The sequence below is a fragment of the Sander lucioperca genome, chromosome 23 (genome assembly GCF_008315115.2).
Source record: "Sander lucioperca isolate FBNREF2018 chromosome 23, SLUC_FBN_1.2, whole genome shotgun sequence".
NCBI lineage: Eukaryota > Metazoa > Chordata > Actinopteri > Perciformes > Percidae > Sander > Sander lucioperca.
The window spans coordinates 8,071,975-8,097,166 of NC_050195.1; the positions used below are offsets into that span (position 1 = coordinate 8,071,975).

At 40.1% G+C, this 25,192-nt stretch overlaps 1 protein-coding gene across 1 annotated transcript in view; it reads right to left on the reverse strand.

Moving 5' to 3' along the window:
• Window positions 1–12,518, reverse strand: part of tmtopsb (teleost multiple tissue opsin b) — a 29,742-nt gene extending 17,224 nt beyond the window's left edge. The window contains exons 1-2 of the mRNA XM_031297687.2: window positions 11,775–12,518; window positions 2,920–3,248 (exon numbers count right to left, since the gene is read on the reverse strand). Coding sequence (XP_031153547.1) covers window positions 2,920–3,248; window positions 11,775–12,156 — 711 coding nt within the window. The 5' untranslated portion in view covers window positions 12,157–12,518. The remainder of the gene's footprint in view (window positions 1–2,919; window positions 3,249–11,774) is intronic.
• Window positions 12,519–25,192: the final 12,674 nt, after the last annotated feature.

A 25,192-nucleotide genomic window follows, 5' to 3' on the forward strand; every position in this document is an offset into this window, starting at 1 on the left:
TTACAAACTCAAACATTTACTGTATAAACTGAAAAATGTCTCAAGGGTTTGCTTTACTTTGAATAACTGTACTAATATTTAGTTGCATAACCATTATTTCTGAGAACTGCTTCTCATCTGTGTTGTATGGAGTCGACCAACTTCTGGCACCTGTGAACAGGTATTCCAGCCCAGGACGATTGAACTACATTCCACAATTCCTCTGCATTACTGGGTTTTCCCTCAGAAACAGCATTTTTGATGTCACCCCACAATTTTTCTATGGGATTGAGGTCTGGGGATTGGGCTGGCCACTCCATAACATCAATCTTGTTCATCTGGAACCAATACTTTGCTCGCTTACTGGTGTGTTTTGGGTCATTGTCTTGTTGAAAGACCCATTTCAAAGGCATTTCCTCTTCAGCATAAGGCAACATGACCTCTTCAAGTATTTTGATGTATTGGAACTGATCCATGATCCCTGGTATGCGATAAATAGGCCCAACACCACAGTATGAGAAACATCCCCACAACATGATTTTTGTACCACCATGCTTTACTGTCTTCACAGTGTACTGTGGCTTGAATTCAGTGCATGGGGGTCATCGGACAAACTGTCTGCAGCCCCTAGACCCAAAAAGAACAATTTTGCTCTCATCAGTCCACAGAATGTTGCCCCATTTCTCCTTTGGCCAGTCAATGTGTCCTTTGGCAAATTTCAACCTATTCAGTACATGTCTTTTTTTCAGCAATGGGACTTTGCGGGGGCTTCTAGCTGATAGCTTTGCTTCACATAGCCTTCTTCTGATCGTAACAGTACTCACAGGTAACTTTAAGTCTTCTTTGATTTTCCTGAAGCTGATCATTGGTTTTGCTATTTTGGCTATTCTTTGATCCATTCGAATGGTAGTTGACCGTTTTTTCCCACGTCGTTCAGGCTTTGGATGCCATTTCAAGGCATTTGAAATCATTTTGGCTGAGCAGCCTATAATTTTCTGCACTTCTTTATATGTTTTCTCCTCTCAATTCAACTTTTTAATCAAAGTCCACTGTTCCTCAGAGCAATGTATGGAATGACCCATTTTGCTGAGTATTTCAGTGTGAAATGCACTATAACCAGCATGCACAATATTTGCTTCCTTCCTTCCTTAAATATGGGCCATAACTGACACCTGTTTCTTCACAGAATCAATCACCTCACTAATGGAACACAACACTGCTATTATTTTGAACATGCCCCTTTCAATTACAGATTCAATTACACAGAATGAGCAGCATGCATGTCATGACTGTTGGGTCTGTTGGTTTTCTATGACTCTACAACACTTACTAGTAAATTATTTGCCATGTGGAAATATCACTTCTACCAAAAAAGTTGATTTATGAGTTTAGTGACGTTGGACTGCTATTATTTTGAACACAACTGTAAATGGTGAGAAGTGTCAGGTTATATTGGCCGAGCTGTACACCTGTATGAATGTGACTGGATGTGCTCGTCATCTGGTTGCCAAGCAGCTAATGAACGAGGTACTGAGGGTGAAGCAGCTGATGCCAATCAGCTATTGCAAGTGCTCTGCCTGGACTAACACTATACTCCATGACATTGGCCTAGTTAGCTCTCTGTAAACGGTAGTGGAAAGAAATGATAAGCCAAGGTTCCATTTCAAAATAGGCTTGAAGTCAAAGTCCTGAAAAGAGAGAGAGTTGACGTATCCAAATCTATCAGAGGATGATCTTATAATTTATCAGTTTTTATCAGTGTGTTTCCATCCTTCCAACTGTTATGCATATGCAATATGTGCATTTCCGCGTAAAAAAAAACCTTCAGAAATGTTCAACAAAAACATCAAATCTATGTGGAGCGATGCGGAGACTGTAACCTACCTCAAATTAATATATGAAACAAACATAAATGACATCTATCCATCACATTTTCCACATTGTTTACTAAATTTTACTTACATTTATTCTAAGCAAGCATGTGTGCTCACACACAAACTGTGTCTTGAAACGTATTATGGTAATCTCCTTAACTTTGACCCTTCATCCCTGTTGTTTGCATAATGCATATAAAGAATAAATTGGTGTTGGCAGCTTTAATAATAGACACCTATGTTGAGATGTCAAACATGATTGGAGATTGTTAAGATCAGCTGTTGCGTGGCTTCACTTTGCAGCCCTTGATTGAACATTCAGACATGCTTGAGGCTTTTGAAGCTATTATAAATACACTTTTATTTCCTCAAATCTACCTTGAAGTGCTTTTACTGGCTCCCAGACCCGTTTGCTGAGATTTAGATTTAGTTAGTTCAATGGCTCAGCTCACAGCATGGCTGAAAAAGTGCTGCCTCCAACTAAATGTGTCTAAAACAGTCAGCATGTTCTTCTGCAAAACCTAGTGAACCTCACGTACTGGTAGCAGGTGATCAATTACAGATTGTGAGTGAATTCAAATATCTTGAATTGACTCTTACCTCTGCTTTGAGTCCAGTTCAATCTTGCATATTTCGGATTCATTAGAAATTACATTTGTATGTTTCTACATTCCATGATTTTCACTCATCTGAATTAAGGGCTTGGCACACCAAGTCCGTAAAAATGTAAAAATTGTTATGCACAGAAACCTTTCGAAACCTTGCGAAAATTCCTAATACAAGCGTTGAGTCGTCAAGCTGTGAGGATGATTATGTGTTCGCATTCTATTAAAAGTCAAAGCCTGAAAGCAACTGACTTACACGTTTAATTCTTTAAGAGGAGATTTTAGCCAGTCAGTCTGATCTTTTAACTTTTCCAATCTTTAAACTGCATGACCTGTTTTTTGCTCTAATGTATTTTTAGGGAGCCTTAAAACTAAACTAAAGTTATGCTGTGTTTTTAACAAAGGAATGTTATTATTCTTTGGAACAAACTCTCTAATTGACATTTGCAGTATAATCGCACCTGTCTGATGGCGTGCAGCAGCATTCCATAGGAGTAGAGGATGACGCCGAACGGCAGGACCAGGCAGAAGATGAACAGGCAGACGATGTAGGAGATATTGTTTGCTGTCTGGGTCTTCCAGTCCACTGAGCAGGTGGTGCCTGGACCCTCGGGTCCGTATCTGCTCCAGCCCAGTAGCGGAGGTACAGTCCAGGCCACAGAGTAGAGCCAGGAGAAGCAGATCCCTCCCAGCGCTGGGCCGAAGTCTCTGTTGTTGGCTATAGTGGGCTTCATCATGGTGAAGTAACGCTCGTAGGACAGGACAGCCAGGGAGATCAGGGAGACAATGCCTGAGCAAGGGGAAGTATAGACAAAGTGGTCAGTAACAAAATACTGTGGCATAAATGTGGTAAGACACATGGAGGAGCTTTTAAGTTATGTTTTCAGTATCGGCTCTTGTCTCTGTACATTTATGAGTTTATTTATATAACTCATGCAGATGTGCGTTTACCTCAATTTGTAGCAAGTCAAAAAATCTTTAAAGTGCTCATATTATGCTTTTTGGCTTTTCCCCTTTCCTTTATTGTGTTATATAAATATTTGTTGTGCATGTTATAGGTTTACAAAGTGAAAAAGCCCAAAGTCCACTCCAAAGGGACTTACCATCTCCAATAGAAAAACACTGTTCAGAAACTGCTCCAAACAGCTGTATTGTATTCCAGCCTTTACTTCTGTGACAAACGCGCGTCATTTTGTAACACACGTTATGTGGCACGCCCTCAAACCAAACTAGTTAGAGCAGAAGCCTGAAGAGTTCAGATAGTTGTATCGCCATGTCTAGGAGACAGTTTAGAATTAAAACGTTATGAATGACTAATTTGTTAACATTTAAATAACTTTTCACTCTGATACGTCTTGCTCCAGCAAAGCTGGTTCGGGTTGTTCTGCCTGTGTTGCAGGATCAGACTCGCGGGTTTGTTTTGGATCACACTAGCATGCTTGTCAGGGCCCGCCCTACTCTGCTTCTGACTGGCTAGTAGTCCTTACCTAGGTACTGCGCATGTGCGACTCCCAACAAAGATTGAACAGAAGTGAGATGGCTCACTCGGTAGCTGAAACACACAGGGTGAAAAGAGGAGCTGCAGCAATGTGCAGTACGACAAAAATATGGTGTTTTTTGAAAATTAAACCACATAAACCTATTCTGGTATAACCTCTAAATACAATTATGAACCTGAAAATGAACACAATATGAGGTCTTTGAGTTTGCTTCTTTTTATTTGTTTGTTGGCATAGAAAGTGCCGTCAAATATCCCTTTGGTTTAAAAGTATGCAAACTAAATAGCAGTAGTCCCCAAATTTGCTTTAAAAACTGGTCTTTGTGGTCAACTATGTATTTGGAGAAGTGTAATATTTGTTCTTTGTCTTTTTGAAAACATCCTATCCAGAATTGTTTTTCTTTTCACAGTTTAGTTTTATGATTTCATTAATTCATTGTGTTGTTATTTGCATTTTGCACTTGCATTTAGAAGAAAAAAAAGCCTAAACAGGCTGCAACTATGATTATTTTCATCATTCATTTATTAAACTACAGATTATTTTCTTGATTAGTCAATGAATCATTTGGTCTGTATTCACCAGAAAACTATAAATAATAATAATAATAATAATAATAATAATATCCTAGAGCTTAAGGTCATAAAACATATCCTCTGTTTAACAGTCCAAAATCAATTTACTCTAAGTCAAGCTAAAGCAGCAAATTCTCACATTTGGAAAAAGTACTTAGTAATTTATCAATGATTACTATAGTTGTTGTAGCTCTAATGAAATGTGAAACTAAAAAGGGCACATTTTATATAAAATAGAAGTGGCTCTAATCCATTCACATTGAAACAAACATGCACAGAAACAATGATTTGCATAAGAGCGGAGGCAGACTTGTTTGCAGACTGTTGCTAAAGTGACCAAGTCTTAAATCAGAGCTAATCAGCACATTCGGGTAAAAGTGCTGGTTCCAGGGGCACTTTACCTCCATTACACTGAGTTTGATTACAGACAATTACAGCGCCTCTGTGCACAGTGAGGGATTGTGATTGGCTGACACCGTGGCGTGTTTGGTGTGCAAAGGAGACCGGGGTCGTGGGCACACGATGTGTTGACAAGAACAAAAAAAGATTAAGAGTCTTGAAAATAATGAGAATGATTGTGTGTGTTTGCAGATGGATGAAGATGGAGTAAGAGTCATTACTGATGCTCTCTGGTTAAATAAAGCACATGGGCTCCACAAGTCTCCCCTTATGGGTCAAACAGATACTTCACACTGAGTTGAAATAATAAGATTAAATCGCATGGGATTTTTTTATTGAAATATTAAGCAAAAAAAATATGGAGGAATAATAAGACACACAAGCCCATCAATGAGTACGTTTACATGCACACCAATATTCCACTATTACTCCGAATATGAACATTCCGAATTTGATACAGGTCATGTAAACAGCATATTCTGGTTGGATATTCCAAATAAGGCCTTTTTCTGAATATAGCATTTTCCGATAAAGACGTGGGATATTCCGGTATTATTCTGGTTTTAGAGGCAGAAACTGGTTTTAGAGAGAAACATGTATACAGCGCATTCGGAATATGTGTCTCAATCGGGGTTCTAACAGCAGTTTGCGGCCTCTTGCCCGTTTACGGCTTACGGTCAGCTCTGTGCGTTGCTATGGTTGCTGTACACAAACCAACCAGCCAACAGTTTGCAGAGCTGCAGACCCGATAAAAAGGAGAAATATAGCTTCTTTTAAACATTGTCAAAGTCTTGGATATCAACAGGTTTTTGGATATGTGCACACATGGCTACGCCAATCTTTTCAAGAAGCTGGTTGAAGGAATGAAAGAGGGACGATGTGTTCACACGGTCCAACAAGTCCACCGGCGCTGGTAAACTTTGAAAAAATCATTCTGCACAACTTCATGTTAACGGGAATATTAGTGGAATATTAACTTTCATCTTAGAAACAGCTTAGTCGGAATATTGTCTTTTTTCGGAATTAGGGCAGAAAACGGAATATAATGTGCATGTAAACGTAGTCAATGTCCTAGAAGTTTTGTATAGTTATTGCACATTTTAAACTATTATGGTTGAATCATAGACTGTATAATATTAATGGACAGAGCATGTGTGACGTCACCTATTGGTTTGTGGAGATCTGCTATGAGTCATCGAGTTTGCCGTTACGGGCGCAGCCATCCTGGTTGCGGATGTGACAATTTTAGACGAGAGGGAGGAGTGAGGGAGGAGCTGCTTACACTCTACGTTACGTTCTTTCACTGGCAATCACATCATAGCCACGCCCTAAAACACCCCCTGCTTTATCGCCGATTTTAAAATCAACGAGACCATAATTCAAAAAATTAACATCATTCTGTGTTGCAGAAGACTTAAAACTAGCGATTGAGACCATAAACTCATTATGAAAATGTTGACTGAGGTAATAAATCAAGTGAGAAGTGGGTCACTTTCTCATTGACTTCTACAGAAACCGACCTCCTTTTGCAACCGCACGTGTCGCCCCCTGCTGGAATTCAGATAGAATGCAGGTTTAAGGCACTTCGGCATTTGCAGCACTTCGCCGAACCGGATGCTTTGTCCATTAATATTATACAGTCTATGGGTTGAATATATTTGTAGCCAGGCTTGTTAATAACCTGCATTTGTTGATATCACCACTAGGGCGGCGCTACATTTTGAACGTTAACAAATCCAAGACATTAATTTAAAACACAATTACAGAAGAACAAAGTGGCAACTGTGGTGTGCTTTTGAAAACCCACCTGTATCCATGGTTGTTCATAAAAGTATGTTATGCAATCAGCAAAACTAAGAAACTGAGAGTGAACTTTGAGAAGAAGGACATCTTCAGATACCTCTGGGCCTGAACCACAGAGGATTTATCACGGTCCTCTTACGTCAGCAGTCAGCAACTCGGTGAAGAAAGCCTGTCAGTGTCTCTATCACTTCAGATGCCTCAGGGACTTGCCTGAACTGATTTTTAGGCATTGTTTTAGCAGATATCTTGAATAATAGTGCATATAGCTGCTGTAAATGGAAAAGATATTCCCCCCTTCACCCCCAAATGTTTACAACGTCAGCAGAACGCACCATCATATGTGAACGCTAACCCTAACCAGCTCTACAAGACATTTACAGCAGAAGGGGCATGGGATGGTCTGAGAGGATCATAAAAAAAACTCCATAACCTACTCCATAACTATAGACTCTTCTCTCTGCTGTGGTCAGGGAGGTGCTGGTGCTGCCTCAATGCCAAAACGGTCTCAACATAACAATCATTGTTTTTGCATTATTGTGTAAGTGCATGTTATGGAATCAGCTGACAGATTATCTAATAACTGTTGGGTTGACTAAAGGCAATTTATCAATCGCCAGCATGGTTCTTACAAGGACTAACACTAAATCTGTGTCGGTATTACAAAATTATTATATAATCATAGATAAGTAATTTCGTAACCAGTCTCTCCTGCCTAGTTTAATGGATTATTTTATCAGTCTGCCACCTCTGCAGCAGGGACATTTCTCCTAACAGTGACCACTTTTCCATTAATTTCCTGTAAACAAAGCCCACTTTGATTCTCCATCATGCATTTAACTGTTTTTTTTTTTTTTTATTTTTACCTGAGGCCGGATTTTTCTTCACCCTGTTCCGAAGTGGTGCAGAATTGATTTATGGTAAAGTGAATGACCCATTGTCGTACGCCTGAGTCAGCACAGGAGCTAATCATCTTTCATTGTCTCCCTCTTTTTCTCTTGCTCTCTCTCTCTCTGTATTCTTCCTCTCCCTCCCTCTGTTACTTTCTTCCTCACATCTGCCTCCCTCTTTGCTTCCCTCAGTTATACTTTCTTGTTTCAGATCCAACTGACGGTAAAGCAGAAACGCTTGTGCCAAATCGGACCATTTCTCTAAGTATCACTAATATGCAGCACACTCAGCACAACTTCCAGCACACGAGGAGTGTGTTTAACATGCACTGACTGCAAGAAACTGCAGGAATAATCTAGAGTCTTTTTGCAGTAATCTGATATCTTAAAAAGGTAGGCAATTAGTGAAACCTGATTTCCCCAGCTGTCCTGGAGAGAGATGATCTTTCAGGTTCTGATTGACTTTTTACACGTGTGCATGACAAGTCAAGTCAAACTTTTGTTTTGTGAAACACATTCAATTGGATTCTTTGTGGTATTAAAAGGTATTTAAAAGTCTTAAATTTAACTTGGTGAACCCTGCAGAAACCCCGAATAGATCATTTCAGTTGTCACTAAGGTCTTGACTGATGTGACAGTCATAATCAAAATGGCCAGCCACTAAACAAGAGATATGTACTTTGTGCACTTTTCATTTTTGCACTTATCAACAAATACATCAACAAAGGAACACTGGGAAGCCACTTGCATGTGACACATTTGCTCGGCTATAGTACAAATATAATGCACTTAATACAAACATACTGTAGCTGAATACAAACTCTAAAGAGGCAATGCAATTCGAGCAAAATCTCCTCAGGCAGCCATGTTTTCCTTCAGTTCAAACACAATTTAGCTTGAACACTGCTCTTCAAATCTATTCTGAATGTGAAAGGATCAAATAAAGTAACTCACTTCTACTAAAGCTCGTACTTTTCCAATTTACTCCGGCAGTTTTAAAGTACTGGGGTTGCAATTAATTATTTTAATTGTTGATTCATCTGCTGTTTATATTCTCTTTTAACAGACAAACCCAAAGATATTCAGTTAACAAGACATTAAACAAAGAAGAATCAAATCAATGTCAATAACCATTTATATTGTAGTGGCTTAATCGCCTAATCGTATCAGGTAATAATTACTATTTCTTCTTCTTGAGTAACAATTACACCTGTACACTACACTTGTTACCGTTGCTTACATGCTTTCCATCAGCCAGAGTAGCCTACAATGTTAAATAACTTGAATTTAACTGAGGAATTTCAACCTGGGCTGCATTTCGTCTTGTTTTTCCACAATCTGGTCAATACTGACCAAACTACTCCCATGAATCTTTGATGCCAGGTACATATCTCTCCACTCCAGAGAGCCAATGAGCAGACCAGTCCAGGATTCAATCAATAAAGCATCTCATTCAGGTGTTTTTCAACTGTATGTTTCTAAACCTGTCAAGTGCAGTTTTGAATAAGATTAAGAATAAGAATAATACAAACCCCAATTTCAATAAAGTTGGGATGTTGTGTGAAACGTAAATTAAACACAGAATACAATGATTTGCATATCCTTTTCAACCTATATTCAATTGAATACACTACAAAGGGTAAATACCCAAATGGGTAACTTGCACATCTATGAAGGCACCATTAATGCTGAAAGGTACATACAGGTTTTGGAGCAACATATGCTGCCATCCAAACAACGTCTTTTTCAGGGACGTCCCTGCTTATTTCTGCAAGACAATATAAGCCACATTCTGCACGTGTTACAACAGCGTGGCTTTGTAGTAAAAGAGTGTGGGTACTAGACTGGCCTGCATGCAGTCCAGACCTCTCTCCCATTTAAAATATCATGAAGCGCAAAATTTGACAACGGAGACCCCGGACTGTTGAGCAACTGAAGTCGTACATCAAGCAAGAATGGGAAAGAATTGCACCTACAAAGCTTCAACAATAAGTGTCCTCAGTTCCCAAATGCTTATTGAGTGTTATTAAAAGGAAAGGTGATGTAATACAGTGGTAAACATGCCCCTGTCTCAGCTTTTTTAGGAACGTGTTGCAGGCATCAAATTCAAAATGCAAAAAAACAATAAAGTTGATCAGTTTGAACATTAAATATCTTGTCTTTGTAGTGTATTTAATTGAATATAGGTTGAAACGGATTTGCAAATCATTGTATTCTGTTTTTATTTATGTTTTACACAACGTCCCCACTTCATTGGAATTGGGGTTTGTACATCGAATTTATATAGCACTTTTCTAGTTACTCAAAGTCACTTTAGAGAACAGAATAAAATCACAAAGAAAAGAAAGAAAAGGTTCGATGTTATTGGTTATTGCTTGCAACATTCATCATGAAAGTTCTCAGGTCGTAGATAAACTGCAAATAAGATTTAAATTGTGCATGTCTCATAACAGAGTAAATGTCAGTTTGTTGAAAGATGTGCTTGTAGCATCCAGGATTGTATTGGAAAGCTGTTGACCCCGTCAGTCGCTGTATAATGGAGTTATTGAGGAATTGAGTCAGAAATGTTCAATATATTGGGAAAAAAAGATAGAAGGCAAGGCAGTTTTATTTATGAGGCATGTTTCATACACAGAGGTAGATTTAAGGTGCTGATCACAAGAGTGTAGAAGACAGAGTCTAGGTAGAAAAAAATGATCTGAGGAAAAAAACTTTCAGAGCAACAACACCTTAATTCACACCTTAAAACAACACCTACTGCAAGTCCAGACTCCATAGCAAGAACTTATAGAAGGCTACAACGCATTTTTGGAAATCCAGACTACCAAGAGAAAACAACAGATTTTAGGAGCAACAACAACACCTTATTGCAAGTCCAGACTCCAGAGAGATAAAAACTAATTTAAGAGCAACAACATAATTTGTTACTAACCCAGAGAATACAAAAGATTTAAGAGCAGCAACACCACTTCAGAGAGCAGTAAAGGTTACAGAGATAGATGATGAGGACATGAGTAAAAGAGAAGAGACTGTGTGACTGTACTTTAAGCCTAATTCAAATATTATTATTCACTTATGCACTCAATCACAGAGTACCTTAAGTAGGCCAAAGAGAAAAATGTCTAAATTCAGTGAGAGCTCGAAAGCGCTGACAGGCACAACAGGATCACCCCAGAATCCTTATCTTTCTGCTCTGGTTGTCTTCACGCCAACGACTACAAAATTAGGATCCTAGTTTCTGAGCAGAGGGATAATTAGAGTTTTTGTCCTGAAACAGAGGGGTTGCAGGTTTGATGCGAGCACTGAAGAGCTCTGGCAACGGTCCTGTGTGCACATATTTAAACACCAGACACAACCTCTAAGGATCAATAAAAGAGCCAAACAAGTGCAGATTTATTATGTAATACGATCCGAAATGCTTTTTCCATGTTTTAATGTTTTTTTTAGTGATCATCTCTTCTGCATCTATCATCTTCCAAGTTACCCCTGCGACTAAATATGAATAATGTCACATTACGTTATCATTTATTTATGTTCATTTATTTATTTAGGAAATACTGTATAATCACATAATCAGCAGTGCACAGCACAATACCTTCATAAGTGATATAGGATAGTGATTAAAATGAACTGCACAATGAACTTGGTCACCAGGATTTTAATGTTTTGAGTGAGTTCTATGATGCCCGTTGCTGCAGGTGATGGAAGGCTATTTTACTTCAGGCTCCTGCAAGCTGCAAGAGAGCAAATCTTGCAGAGCAAATCTAACATACGGTATAGGATGTTATACTTACCGTAGGAGCGCACTGCTGCCACAGTCCTGTTTAAAGATGAAGACGTGATACAATATTTTGACTTGGTGCTTGTGCAATCGTTTTAGATCGTTTTGGATATAAGTGCTGTCAGTGGTCAAATTGAAAAAGGCATTTTGGAGGCCAGATTTTCACACCTCTATTTGATTTTTTTTAAAGTGAATATGTTGAGAAAAGAAGGCGATGTCTGAAATTACACACAGACACCGTCTGCCTGGCAGTAGAAGTAACAACATTCCATCTTTTTTTTCAACTGTTGGAAAAAAATAAGATAAGATTGAATTATTCATTATATAACCTGAAAGGGCTTTTACATGCCCAAGGAAATAAAAACAGCTGCTTACCTAAACATGAGTTAACGAACCCATACCAAATGCAGCCTTCGCGTCCGATCAGCCAGCGTCCCTGTGTGCTGGCCGCGAAGCTGAACGGGGTGCCCAGTACGCAGACCAGCAGGTCGCTAGCAGAGATGCTCACCAGCAGGAGGTTTATGGGCGTTCGCAGAGCACGGTACCGGCAAAACAGCGCGAGTACCAGGAGGTTATTGAGGAACCCGAAGGTGCCGATGAAGCCGAGGCACACTGCCACCACCTGGTGCCCCTTCGGGGTCAGGGACGGAGGAGGGAGAGAACCGGACACTTCTTCGTATGCGTCCGTCGCCGCCGTGCCACCGGCTACTCCACCGGGACAGTGCGCACAACTCAGGCTCACGTTGCAAACGATCATACCGGGCAAAACAGCCAAGTTTGCACCTGCCCGAAGTTTGCACCGCGGGACGGCACCATCCGGTCTCTGGGTGTTGTTGACTCTGTCAACCCATCTGGAGAAGCGAAGGCGCACGGGGGAGTCCAGCTGCGCCGTGAGCTCACAGGACAGCTTTAAATAAAAGAAGAAATAAATTGTAAACACTGGGCTGTCCAGTCCACGAGAGCTACTTGGCGAATAAGTGAGGATTCAGAGAACAGATGTCAGTCCGCAGCGCACCATGCGCTCCGGGTCCGGAGAGGTGTGCTCTTTTTCTTACGCGGCCACCGGTCCAGCGTGCCGTGCGCCGGAGCTTTTATCACTCACAACGCCTTTTTAAAGCGCTGGGGAACAAAACCCCTCAACAGGAGGGGTGTGTGTGTGTGTGTGTGTGTGTGTGTGTGTGTGTGTGTGTGTGTGTGTGTGTGAGTGTGAGTGTGAGTGTGAGCATACCGCCAAAGGAAGTTATGGAACCATTGCATAACAATATTATTTTGAGTGGAGGGACACTGCAAATTGAGGGATTGGGGATTGAAAAGCTGTGTGACAGGTCCATGTCCTACAGAGCAAGATTCCAATTTTCTTTACAATTTATATAATACTATATATGGTATTATATAACTATATACTGTAACTAGGCCTATATATATATACTGTAGTTAAAAAACACCAATATCTAAAAAGTGTATTGTAAAAATGGGGCTTAAAACTGGATAAGAAGTCAATTCATGACTTCTACTAGCAGACAACCACAATTCTATTGCATGTGCAAAGGTTATATGACACCATTAACAAGCGACTTGATTCAAATTACAGATTTCATGGGTTGAACATTGTTGGAAACATTCGGGATAATGTAAGTACACTACTAAACTAAATATATAACATAAGTCCAGTAGTTCTGCGGTGACCCTGAACGACAAAACACAATGACATTCACAAAACACAAGTTGAAAGCGTCAGAAGCGAGTAGAAGAAAAAAAATGGCGGAGAGACTAGAACGACTCATTATGTCCATTGACATATATATAATGGACCAACGGATCCCGTTGCTCTGGACGGAGACCAGTGAAGGCCATTAGAAGCACTTTTCCAGTGAGCGCTGAGCGTTACTGCGCAGCCTCCAACTGAGAGAGACGACGTAAATGTGACGTGAGCAACGTATCTGAAAGTTGTAAGTCTTCTGGTAGCTGTGCCAAGAGAAATCTCAATCATTCCCAGTCTTGCAGAGACGGAGAGTGTAGGTATATGTAAGGAGATAAAATAGGCATAGGTTAATTATTGCTACCTAAAATGCTAGTTAACGTTAGTAATTAAACTTAAACAGCTAAGGTGAAACGAAACTGCCTGCGAGCTTCTCCTGTACTATACGGTAATTTCTCTACTGTGCGACAGTAAGTCGCGTGGTTATGACACAATCGTTAGCCTATTTTTACAAAAACGTCTGCTACGGAGCCATAACGTGAGGTACAAGGTAATGGAGCCTTTTATACATTGTCGTGTTTCCTTAGAAATAAATAATGGACAAATAGTCTTTAAACGCTTCAGATGTAAAGTTATTTGCTGTCAAAGTGGCGCCAAAATGAATGGCAGTCAATGGAATGCTAACGGCAGGTGATGGCTTGGTAGCATCAAAATGGCGTCATAGGAGGTACGCGGTCTAAATATGTGTCCCAACCCGGCCCGGCCCGTCGGGTCGGTGACCCAACGGGTCCCGACGGGCTCGGTTTGGGTATCCATCCTCTAATCCAGTTCTCTTACTACATCCATGCATTAAACACACTAACGTGTATTAATAATTTTCCACGTACAATGCACATTGCATTGTGTGAGAGGGGCTAGCCCCACTCTGACACATTCAGGCTGCCGTAGTCTATCGCGAACACATCAACATAGGTCCTTTAACCATTTAAATAAAGCACCAAATATAAGACAAAATGACACGCCTTGCATACTTCTGCAGGTAATGTGTAATGTAATGTACTGAAACACACATGTTGCTCCCCCACTCTTTCCTTTGTACATTTCTTGTTCTTTGATTTAAAATGTAGCCTCGCCAAAAGATGCACTTTGCACCTTAAGGGAGAGATGAATTATAAATGAAAGAAAAAGTTACATTTAATGAAATATGCTTTATTAAAAATGTATCAGTGTTCAAAAAAGGTTACGACTTATTTCACAGAACCGTTATCTCTTTGAAGGGACAAATATCCCTGTCATTAGGAAAAGTAATTTTTATTTATGCATTATACATACAGGTGTGCACTCGGGGTTATGCAATATCATGAGCTTAATTCTCTGGTAATATTGCTTTCTTTAAAACTTTGTACAGGTCCTCATACTTTTTAATATCATGCACTGCCAGAAATAGGAGTCCATTTCTGTCCCACAAAGTACAATCTACACTAATGTACCCTCTAGGGCTAATTACTGGCTCTATGTGTACCCATTTAAGGGCTATAAAAGGTACTTCACGTTGAGTGTTCAGCGCAATAGGAGTAAAAACCCTTTGCTCCCTGTGCAATAACTGCTTAATTTGCACATGTAATTTTGATTATTTTTTTAGAGATTGCTGGTGTAGTATTGTGTACAATTGTGTTTTATGTATTGTATGCACAGAAAAGATTTTTGCATTTCACGTTTTTTTTTTTTTTGTATTGTTGTCTTTGTTTATTTTTTTTTTATTTTTATTTTTTTTTTTTAAATCACCTGACTGCAGATCAAGTTTCCCATCTGGGATAATAAAGGGACTGAACTGAGTATATGTTCCCAAGCCAATGTCAAGGGTACAACTGCTGTAACTAATGCTGAACTTAGAGGGTACTACCCAAGTGAGAAGCCGGTGTAACCCTTAAAGTATAAATTGTAGTGTATAAAATCCAAGCTTGACATGGATATTTCACATTTTCTGGAGTTTGGGGTATTTATAAACCATCCATAAAAGCCTCTCTGACATAATATTTATGAATTGAACTTAAGCGTAATGTTAAGTTTCTTAACGTTATTGTTACAAACATTTGGTTATAGTTTTCGTTAGGCACTAACACTTCTAGGCGACTTCTAGGTGCAGCATTGCACCTGATGTTGCCCAAAAAGAATTCAGAATCTCAACAAAAGACACGTGTCTGAAAACCATACAGACAGGAAAGACACAGAGGAGAAAGAGGAATAAACAGCGAAATCATCTGGGTCAGTGCAGGCGGGGCATCAAGATCACGGTGGCCATAGGGCATATTTTATGAGGGGCATAAGGCCAAACTGAGGGGGCACGGCAGCCAAGGTCCTCATGGCCTCCATGAAATTCCTGCCCTGCAAGGTGTGTCTTTATTAGAATGATAAAATTATTACTGATACGCTGTTGGACACAGAGAATCAATTAAGGCATCACATCAACAAAGTCATTTTGTAAATCCTTTAACATTTAAGGCTTGTGCGTGTGTGTGTATGTGTGTTAATGTGATGATGTCAGCATGACATTGAAAAAAAATCATCAAAGCTTCATCTTGCAAGTCAGAATCAGACTCAGTGTGGCAGACAACCAGTCTAGTTTCACTTCTAAAACCTGACGTTTTGCTCTTTTCACAAAGCTGAACCCCGACAATTCACAAATAAATTGAATCTCTCCTTTTTGAAACTGAAATATGGATTTATGGCATGATGTGCAGACTTTAGAAAACATCATAAACAATATTTTATGATTAGCTGCAACCAGTGATATCTTACTATAAACATGACAAGTAGGCCTAGTTGGCTTTCTCGATTCAATGTAATTGGCAAGCAAAGAAAATACCTTTTGTCCATTTTAAATTGTTGCAGAAAATTTCACCAGAATGCAGGAAATTAAGTGTTTAATGTCCCAAAGTTACGCCCTTGGTATGATCAGCAACAATCAGGAGCCAGGAGAGAGCAGAGGAGCGTCACACCCACACAGTAACACACAGAGGAAAGGAAAACCTTGGGCTGGATCTCACTTTCGTTATTCGATAGCTCCACGCTCCTCGGTTGAACCGGAAGTTGTTTTGTCCCTACTTTGTGAAGGCCATCTCAATAGCTTTTATTTCTGTCCCGAGGAGCGGGAGAGGGGGAGAGAGAGAGCGATAGCCTAATATCCGCGGCTCCATGGTTAATCTAACGTTACGGATCAGGCCGTTCAGATCTTACAAATTAACATTATGATTAATAGCGGGTGGGTGAAATAATACACAATCAACAAGGAAAATATTAACGTTCTCTAAAAAGGTAAACATAGCAGAGCTGCTGTCGGACAGACAGCTTCATTTGTAAGATCGTCCGAGACGCTCGAGCAACAGCAATTTAACTTCATTAGGATTATTTCAGAATCTAAAGGTCTAGTTGTGTTCACTCTGTCCAGTTTACTAACTACAGTTAGTTTTGCTGCTCAAATACCCGACGATATCAGCTGCAGTGGCATTTCTGCGCACATGGAAAAGTTTACAAGCAGCATCTCTAATCATTAAAATTGTTATAGAAAAAAAAAAATCGAGAATCGAGAATCGAGGAGAGGAATCGGGGATGCACAAACTGGGAAATGCCCATACACGTCTCTGAAGACTGGGTATCACCTGCGACACAGCCAATAAACGAGAGACACACCCACCAAACAAGAGAGAACATATCTCAAAGCAGTTGAACATCGCTTCACACCGTTCCAAGGAGACATGCCGTTCAACCAGGAAACCGTGGCAATACGGTGCACACCGTTTTGAGATTTAACGTGCCCGAAGTCTCATCACTCTAAAACACATTTCCGCATTTCCTCTCTCCTCCCATGTTTACCTCCATCTCTCCCATGTTTCCTTGGTGGGACGGACTAAGAAACGAGGAAGGCAGACAAGTGGAGGAGCCGGGGATGTAATTTAAGAACCTGGGATGCAACCCTAGAGAAACACAAGCAAAATCCCACGGTCACAGCTGTGACCGAAACAACCTGAACATGTGGTGTAACAGGTGTAACACATGAAAGTAGTTTTGATAGCTGAAAGGTTGTGGAATGGATTTAACCCCCTGCAACTTTGACAAATTTGATCAAATTGCTTAGATTACAGTAGACACATGGTGGTATAATGGAGACGTTGCATTTTCATACACCGACAGAAATGCACACAATCGGACAGAGCAAGAGTAATGTTTTTATTTAGCCATTTTATGAATTTATTTGGTCACTTAATTGTTCTGAACAATTCCAATGGCATATGGACATTTTACCAATAATGTCCTTTAACAGTAAAGGTGTATTGAGTATTAAGCTGAGGGACAGAGTGAGACAGGAACGAGGCAAGAGGGCAACAAGTAGGCCTACAAGAGCGAGGGAAAAAACATTGTAGGATTGCAGATGGAGAGTGAATAGAGGTTAACATGTCAATGTGGGAGGCTGGCTATGAAAGGATATGGCCATTCACGATAGTACCTATTGTAAAAGCATTTTTCCGTCTTTACTAATTGCTTGTTAAGCTGAAAAGTGAGGACTATTGGATAATGACAGGGCAGCAGTAGCCGTGTAAACAAGTATTTGTGGCTCGTCGGTTTCCACCGAGAACAATATGGGAGCCTGATGTTTTCATTGTAAATCCTCTGGCATAAATTCAGGTACAGTGTGAAAGAGCTGGAGGAGACACACAAAGAGTGAGATGTGAGAGGTTATGTTGATTCACTGTAGTGTTAATTATTTTCAAATCAAAGCTTTAATATGCAACTTTTTCACATGAATAATATATGAGTAGGCTTTATTATAAGACTGCAGGTGCATTGTGGACAAGTTAATCTTCCCTGGCAGTAAGCAACATTTACAATGTGTGTTTACATGGACAAGACAGTGTTAGGTTGTTGTTACAGGAATTTACATTCACAACACACATCAATCATAACTAAATGTCACAGACAAGACCCAATTAGAATGTTTAAATGTTTCACCTTCTGCTCCTCCTGTTTTTGCAGCTGCCATGTCTTCTTCCTTAGCGTCAGGCAAGATGTCATTTTAAACTCATCTAGATGAGTGACAAGTGTTGAGGCGAGAAGAGAGGATTAACAACACTTCCTGCCTAAAGGCGAAAAGGTTGCTTCAATCAATAAGAGGACACGGATAGAAAACACAATTGACAATATCTAAGCTCTCCTTTTTTCTTCTTCTTTCTTAAAGAGGAACTTCAGTGTTGTGTCAACCTATTTTATCATGTTATTGTGTCTAAGTGACTAATAGCAATTTTTGAAATTGGCCCAGCATAGAGGGTTTTCACCGACGTCACGTTCTGGGCGGTAACCTGGATGCGCGGCCATATTGGAGGCACTCTGTGTAAACAACTGAATGGAGTAATGGAGTATTGTGCACTTTGGATACTTTAATACTTTATGTATAAACAACAGAAAAGCTCATCAAAACGCGTCCAAGATGCAAAGGCATGGAAGGACTTGGACCACACAAAAAAGGCGCGATATTTTGAGAAATTACAGTTTACTGGCGGTGCAGATCCCTACAAGTTGGCTCCCTCTTCTTGGATCCATGGCGACCCAGTGATTCTTCCTTCAGTTGCATATCACGATATGGTCAACTACCTGGTTTTCTCGCTGAGCCCATACACAGCGGAAGACCTTAAATCCTACAAAGGTTTGGAGGCTTATAATCAGATGGTGTGTGGATGGGTGAGGGAGACACAGTACCAAGTCATCAACGACCATTGTGTTGTGAAGGCCAAAGTAAGTAATGCATTAACGTCTTTAATCAACCTAACCTTAACTGTATGATATCATTGCGATGCTCAAGGTGTAGCCAAGTGACTGTTTTTTTTTTTTTCATTTCAAAGACCGAACAAGACAGATTTTTTCCTCGTAGATCCTGTTCGAGCTTCGCCAACCACAAGCGCCTCCTTTCCTCTGATAACTTCTGGTATTCCTCTCCCTGGTTTTTAATAACTTTTGGAAGTCGATAATATTCCAAATGTTTTTCTCGGTCTGACCTATTGGTACAGCCTAAAACACGGCAATAATTAACCATTTTCCTTGACGCCGTTCGGGATCTACTTCAGTGCCTGTGCTTTGTTGTGATGCAGAGTACCTCCAATATGGCGACTTCTGGTCTGATGACGCGTCGTGAAAACCCTCTGTTGAGCGAGCGCGCTGCAGCCGGCAGCTGTGAACAGGCTGCAAGGGCAGTTGCGCACTGTCTATATAACGTTTAGTCCACTAAAAGTGCTTATTTTTGCCACTGACAGGCTCAGATTGTTATTATAAGTGTCTGACAACATAATGGAAAAGACTGTACAGAGAAATAAGACATCTGTCTTTACCTTTTGCTTGATCCGATTGGTTAGTTATTGTGTCTAACCAAGTCACGCTGAGTGGGGAAGTCGCATTTTTGAAATCTGATTATCGGGCAGCAACAGGTTTCATTCCTTACAACATAGGCATTCTTCCTCCGTGGGCATCTGCTCACAGCACCCACAGGAACACCACCATTCTCCCGAGCATCGCAGCTTTGCTGATTTAAAGCAGCCATGTTATGCTCATTTTCAGGTTCATAGTTGTATTTTAAGGTTGTACCAGAATAGGTTTACATGGTTTAATTTTCAAAAAACACCATATTTGTGTTGTACTGCAATGCTCTCTCTCACTGCTGCAGATCCTCTTTTCAGCTGGTCTCTGTTTTAGCTACAGAGTGAGACCTCTTTTCTTCTTCTGTACTATCTTTGATTGCACTGCACATGCCCAGTAGTTCAGATGTAGATCATGTCAGCTAGCTAGCTCCATAGACAGTAAAAGAAAGGCTGTTTCTACAACTTTGGTCAGTTACAAGGCAGGATTAGCTGGGAGACTTCTAAATGAGGGCGCACATGTAAGTAGTTCTTTTGTAGATTATGGTGAACTTGTGTGTTGTAGCAGTGCTTTGCTATTGAGAACGAGGTAGCATGCTAGCGTTAGCCATAGCGTTAGCATGCTAACGCTACGAGCTAATGGTTGTGGTTAGCCTGCTCGTTTCGGCTTGTGACGTCACAAGCCGTGCCGATTTTGAACAGCTCACCCAGAGACTGAAGGCAGGACACATTCAGAAACTGTATCTCACTCTAAACAGCATGGGTGGATTTTTTTCAAAGTTTGTATGTGTGTGGAAGCACCAGAGACACAACATAACACCCCAAATCCCAGAAAAAGTGATTTTTTCATAATATGGGCACTTTAAAGGCTTATTCTGTTTAGAAGTCAGAGAGACTAAATCCGTTCAGATTATAGATCATCTTGCAGTCGGTGGAAAGCAACTGCAGAAGTTATTGTTGCCCACGTGTGCATGACGTCAGAGCGAGTCGGGATCAAGTCGGACACAAATCTAACCGGCATGCATTGGGAGGCGATAGCTGGTGATCGATTCTGCATAGGCCTGGCTTATCTTAGCCAGTCAGTGGCAAAAACAAGCTCTTTTAGTGGATGTACATTGACGCAATTGCCCCGTGCAATAACATTGCAGCCCGGTTCGCAGCTGCCGGGCTGCCGAGCTCTCGCCCAATACTGGACCAATTACCCAAAAACTGTGTTAAGTAAGATGTAGACTGTTTCCTGCCACAAAATTATCAAAATAATTGTTTTGTGTCACGGGGTTGTTGACTGGTCAGAAAGAATTGCATTTTTAGTTGATATCTAAATCTTCACTTTAATAGCCTGATTGTCTTGCTTTTGCTTTTTGACTGCTTTGCCTTTTTTCAACTCACTAAAGTTTTACTTTCACAGTTCAAATAATCAATTTATCATCTCTTTAATTCTAATTTGTGTGCGTAGGAACAGGAGGGACGTGATTGAGGATATAGAACTGCTCCAAACAGCTCTATTGTAGTCCAGCCTTTACTTCCGTGACGAACGCGCATCACTTTGTAACACACGTTATAATGCTCGCCTAGCTGCTAGCATGGCACGCCCTCATACTCTGCTTCTGACTGGCTAGTAGTCCTTACCTAGCTACTGCACATGTGCAACTCCCAACAAAGATGGAACAGAAGTGAGATGCCTCACTCTGTAGCTAAAACAGAGAGCTCAACACAGGGTGAAAAGAGGAGCTGCAGCAATGTGCAGTACAACAAAAATATGGTGTTTTTTGAAAATTAAACCATGTAAACCTATTCTGATATAACTTCCAAATACAATTATGAACCTGAAAATGAGCATAGTATGAGTACTTTCATCAAAATGACATCAACCTTCACCCTCCAGAATTTTTTTTTGAAAATCCAAGACACTTTACTGATTAGGTGCACCAAACGTGTAAGGTCATCCTGTTCACACTGCAGTCTAGAGAGTGTGCTGTGTATTGTACCCCAGTAGATTCAGATAAATACAGTAGTGTGTTTACATGCACTTAAATGTGTCTGTTATTCTCACCTTTCTGCAGTAACCTGATTTAAAAAACAACCTCCAAAGATAAGACGGGGGGGATGGGGAAGAAATCTGATCAGGTTTTTAGAGTAATGACATTATTGTAGTTCATGTAAACACACTTCCTGCCATAATCCAATTTCTCCATTTACTCTAGTGTGCATGTAAATGTTGTCAAGGACTTTTGAAAAACATGTCACTATTTTTCCTTTGTTTCTTCTTTGATCGTATTTTATAAGAAAACAAGCCAAAGCAATCCTGAAAAATCAAGTTAAAGATTAAGTTTAATTTTATTTGTATTATAGTCAAAGAATACGCAGACTCTACAACAATATTCCACCATGAAAGCAAGCAGTGTAGACAATTTATTTCACCCCACTTGGTAAAAACAAATTTAAAGTCAAGCAGAAATCAAAATTCTTTTCACTTTTGTGCTGTAAATTTAAAAACGGCTATTTATTTTTTTTCCTTGAGACCTCCATTCCACAAATTCAGCTTTTTCTCCATCAAATTTAGGAATCCAAGCCGCTCCCATAAACCATGGCATAACAAACTGTGCAGTTAAAGGTGGGTTACTACCGTTCTGCTGAGCCGCGTCCATTTTCCAACAGTGGAGCTGGCATCCTGCCGACAACGCCAAAAATGTCACGCAGTAGTGTGAGGTCCTTTGTTACCAGCAAAACAAGGCGTTTCCACTGTTTAGAAAAAAACTTAAGCTAATAATTTATTTAAAATCCACCTGGTTCCTTCTGCACAGCTATAAAAAAAAAAAAAGAACATGACTAAAAAGACAACTCTGCTCCAGCAGGTCACAGCCCCAACTTCTCTTTCTTTGTCCTCCTGTTTGTTTCTTTCCCACACCTGTTTCGCGTCCACCTTTAACAACCACATCATTAGATCCTGTGGCCAATCATGAGCTGTGGGAGAGGTGTGGTCCAGGCAATCGCAGCTGCTTCTCATAATCCCAGTCTAACAAACAATTAGAAAAACACAGCAAATCCACAAACTCATGCAACTAATAACTGTTAAAACATGCAACACATCTACCAATAAAACCAAATTAAAAATACACACACTGCTAAAACTCAAACTGGGTAATTAACCAAAACATGCAACGTTGGGAACAAAATGAAAAAAACTGCCTAAAGTCACATTCTGACACATGCACATAATATTCCGTTTTTTGTGACAATGTTCTGACTAAGCTGTTTACATGGCTAATGGAAATGAATATTCCACTAATATTCCCATTTACATGTAGCCGTGCAAAATACAATTTTTTCAACGTTTTCCAGCGGTGGTGGACTTGTTGGACCGTGTGAACACAACCTCCCTCTTTTGATTCCTTCAACCAGCTTCTTGAAAAGGTCAGCGTAGCCATGTGTGCGCATATCCAAAAACCTGTTGATATCCAAGTCTTTGATAATGTTTAAAAGTAGCTGTGTTTCTCCTTCTTATTGGATCTGCAGCCCTGCAAACTGTTGACTGGTTGGGTTGTGTACGGAAACCACAGACAGAGCACAGAGCTGACCATAAGCATGCGGTAAGATGCATATTCCAAATGTGCTGTATACATGTCCAAACAAGGCCTCTAAAACACGAATAATACCGGACTATCCCACATCTTAATTGGAAAATGCTACATTCGGAAAAAGGCCTTATTCGGAATATCCAACCGGATACTATTATTCCACTATTATTCCGAATGACAATATTCTGAATTTGATACAGGTCATGTAAACAGCATATTCCGGTTGGATATTCCATATAAGGCCTTTTTTCAAATATAGCATTTTCAGATCAAGACGTGGGTATTATTCGGGTTTGCACAGTCCAACATGTCCGCCACTGCTGGTAAACTTTGAAAAAAATCGTATTTTGAATGGCTACATGTAAACGGGAATATTAGTGGAATATTCACTTTCATTAGCCATGGAAACAGCTTAGTCAGAATATCATCTTTTTCGGAATAAGGGCAAAAACCGGAATATTATGTGCATGTAAACGTAGTCACTGATACAAGATGTTTTTCTCCCAACAATAGAGTTGGTTATATAACAATCATTATCACATTTAAAATGATATTGGACCAATCAAAAGCACAACCTCTTGAGTGTTTTAAAATGTTTATTTCCATATGGAAATACACCACATTTCAATCAGTAATGGATATTTAATAATTCAACAATCAAAATATGCAAAAACACTTCCTTAGAGTATGGATCCTATCATCTTGCACGCTTCCAGCATCAAACTGGGGATGACCAAAGACATTTTATATAGAAAGAGATCAAAGTGAAATGCCTTTGATTTTCCATTTGGATGATTTTCTTGCTGTCTGGCCAATAAATTGATGATTGAACAGGAAAGCGAAGGAAGGGTAGCGATGGAGAAATAGCGAGGGTGAACAAAATATCCTTTAATCAAAAGGTCTTTTTTTGATTCATTCTCATTGAAGAAGATGAGTGAAACTACAGAGGGAGATGAAATGCAGTTGTTTACCTTTGTGCTGTCTTTCTGTCCTTCTCGGGTTCTTTCTCTCGCTCTGCCAGGGGACTCGTGAGTGACTGGCTGAGCTGGGAAAAGCATCAGTATCCACTTATCCACACCATTACCCACATCAACCGACACCGCACACATGGTCACTCTCTCTCCGATCTGCAGGCTACGAGATGACACATTGACCTCTGGCAAGTGCTGGCTTGTGATTGCCGGAGACCACAAGAGGAGAGAGACACAGTCCAATGTTGTTGGGTAAACTGTACTATAACTTTTAGAAACGACAAACAGGGAGGGTTATTTCAGTTTATTCTTTATACTAAATTCCAGATATGTAGACTTTATTATTGTACAGAGAGCCATCTGAATTAGAAATGAATACATGTTTGCTTCTCAAAAACTCATAATTAACTTCATTAACATGGATCAAATATAGATGCAATCATGGATTACTGAACAGGCCTACCGGGCACAGGTCCAGGGGCCCAAAAGGTCCTGATTCATCATGTGAAACTGATGAAAAATGACTATGCAACAGTTTCACAAAAAGATGCAAAATTAGTTAAAATAGATACAAAACAATCACAAAAACACATTAACAATTAAAGGACAAAAAATTGATGCAAAAACATGATGAAAGGTTGCAAAACGATTAGTGATGCAATATGATTACAAAGTGACACAAAAAGCTCCACAATTACCACAATGAGAGACGCAAAATGACCAAAAATAGATGCAAAACCATAACAAGGAGACACAAAATGACTACAATTAGATGCAAAACGACTAAAAGTAGACTCTTTGAGTTTGGGTGTCTTGTTCCTATAGGCCGGGTGGGGGGGATTTTTTATGTCTGTGCCCAGGGGCCAATAGTCTCAACCTGTCCACGAATGTAATGCACCGGTTATTTCTTTTTAAATTATTTTATGTGATAGCCAGGGCATGAAATTGGCACCCGCCCACCCGCCAAATGCGGGTAACTTTTGTGATTGGCGGGTGAAACTGTCAATCTACCTGCCACGTTGGCGGGTAGCCAATGAGATTTGAGTGATGCAAAACATTTCAGACCGTCCTGCCAACATGTATACATTTTAACATCAATGTACGCCGTTTCCCCCGCGACTGACGCGCACACACAATCACACAC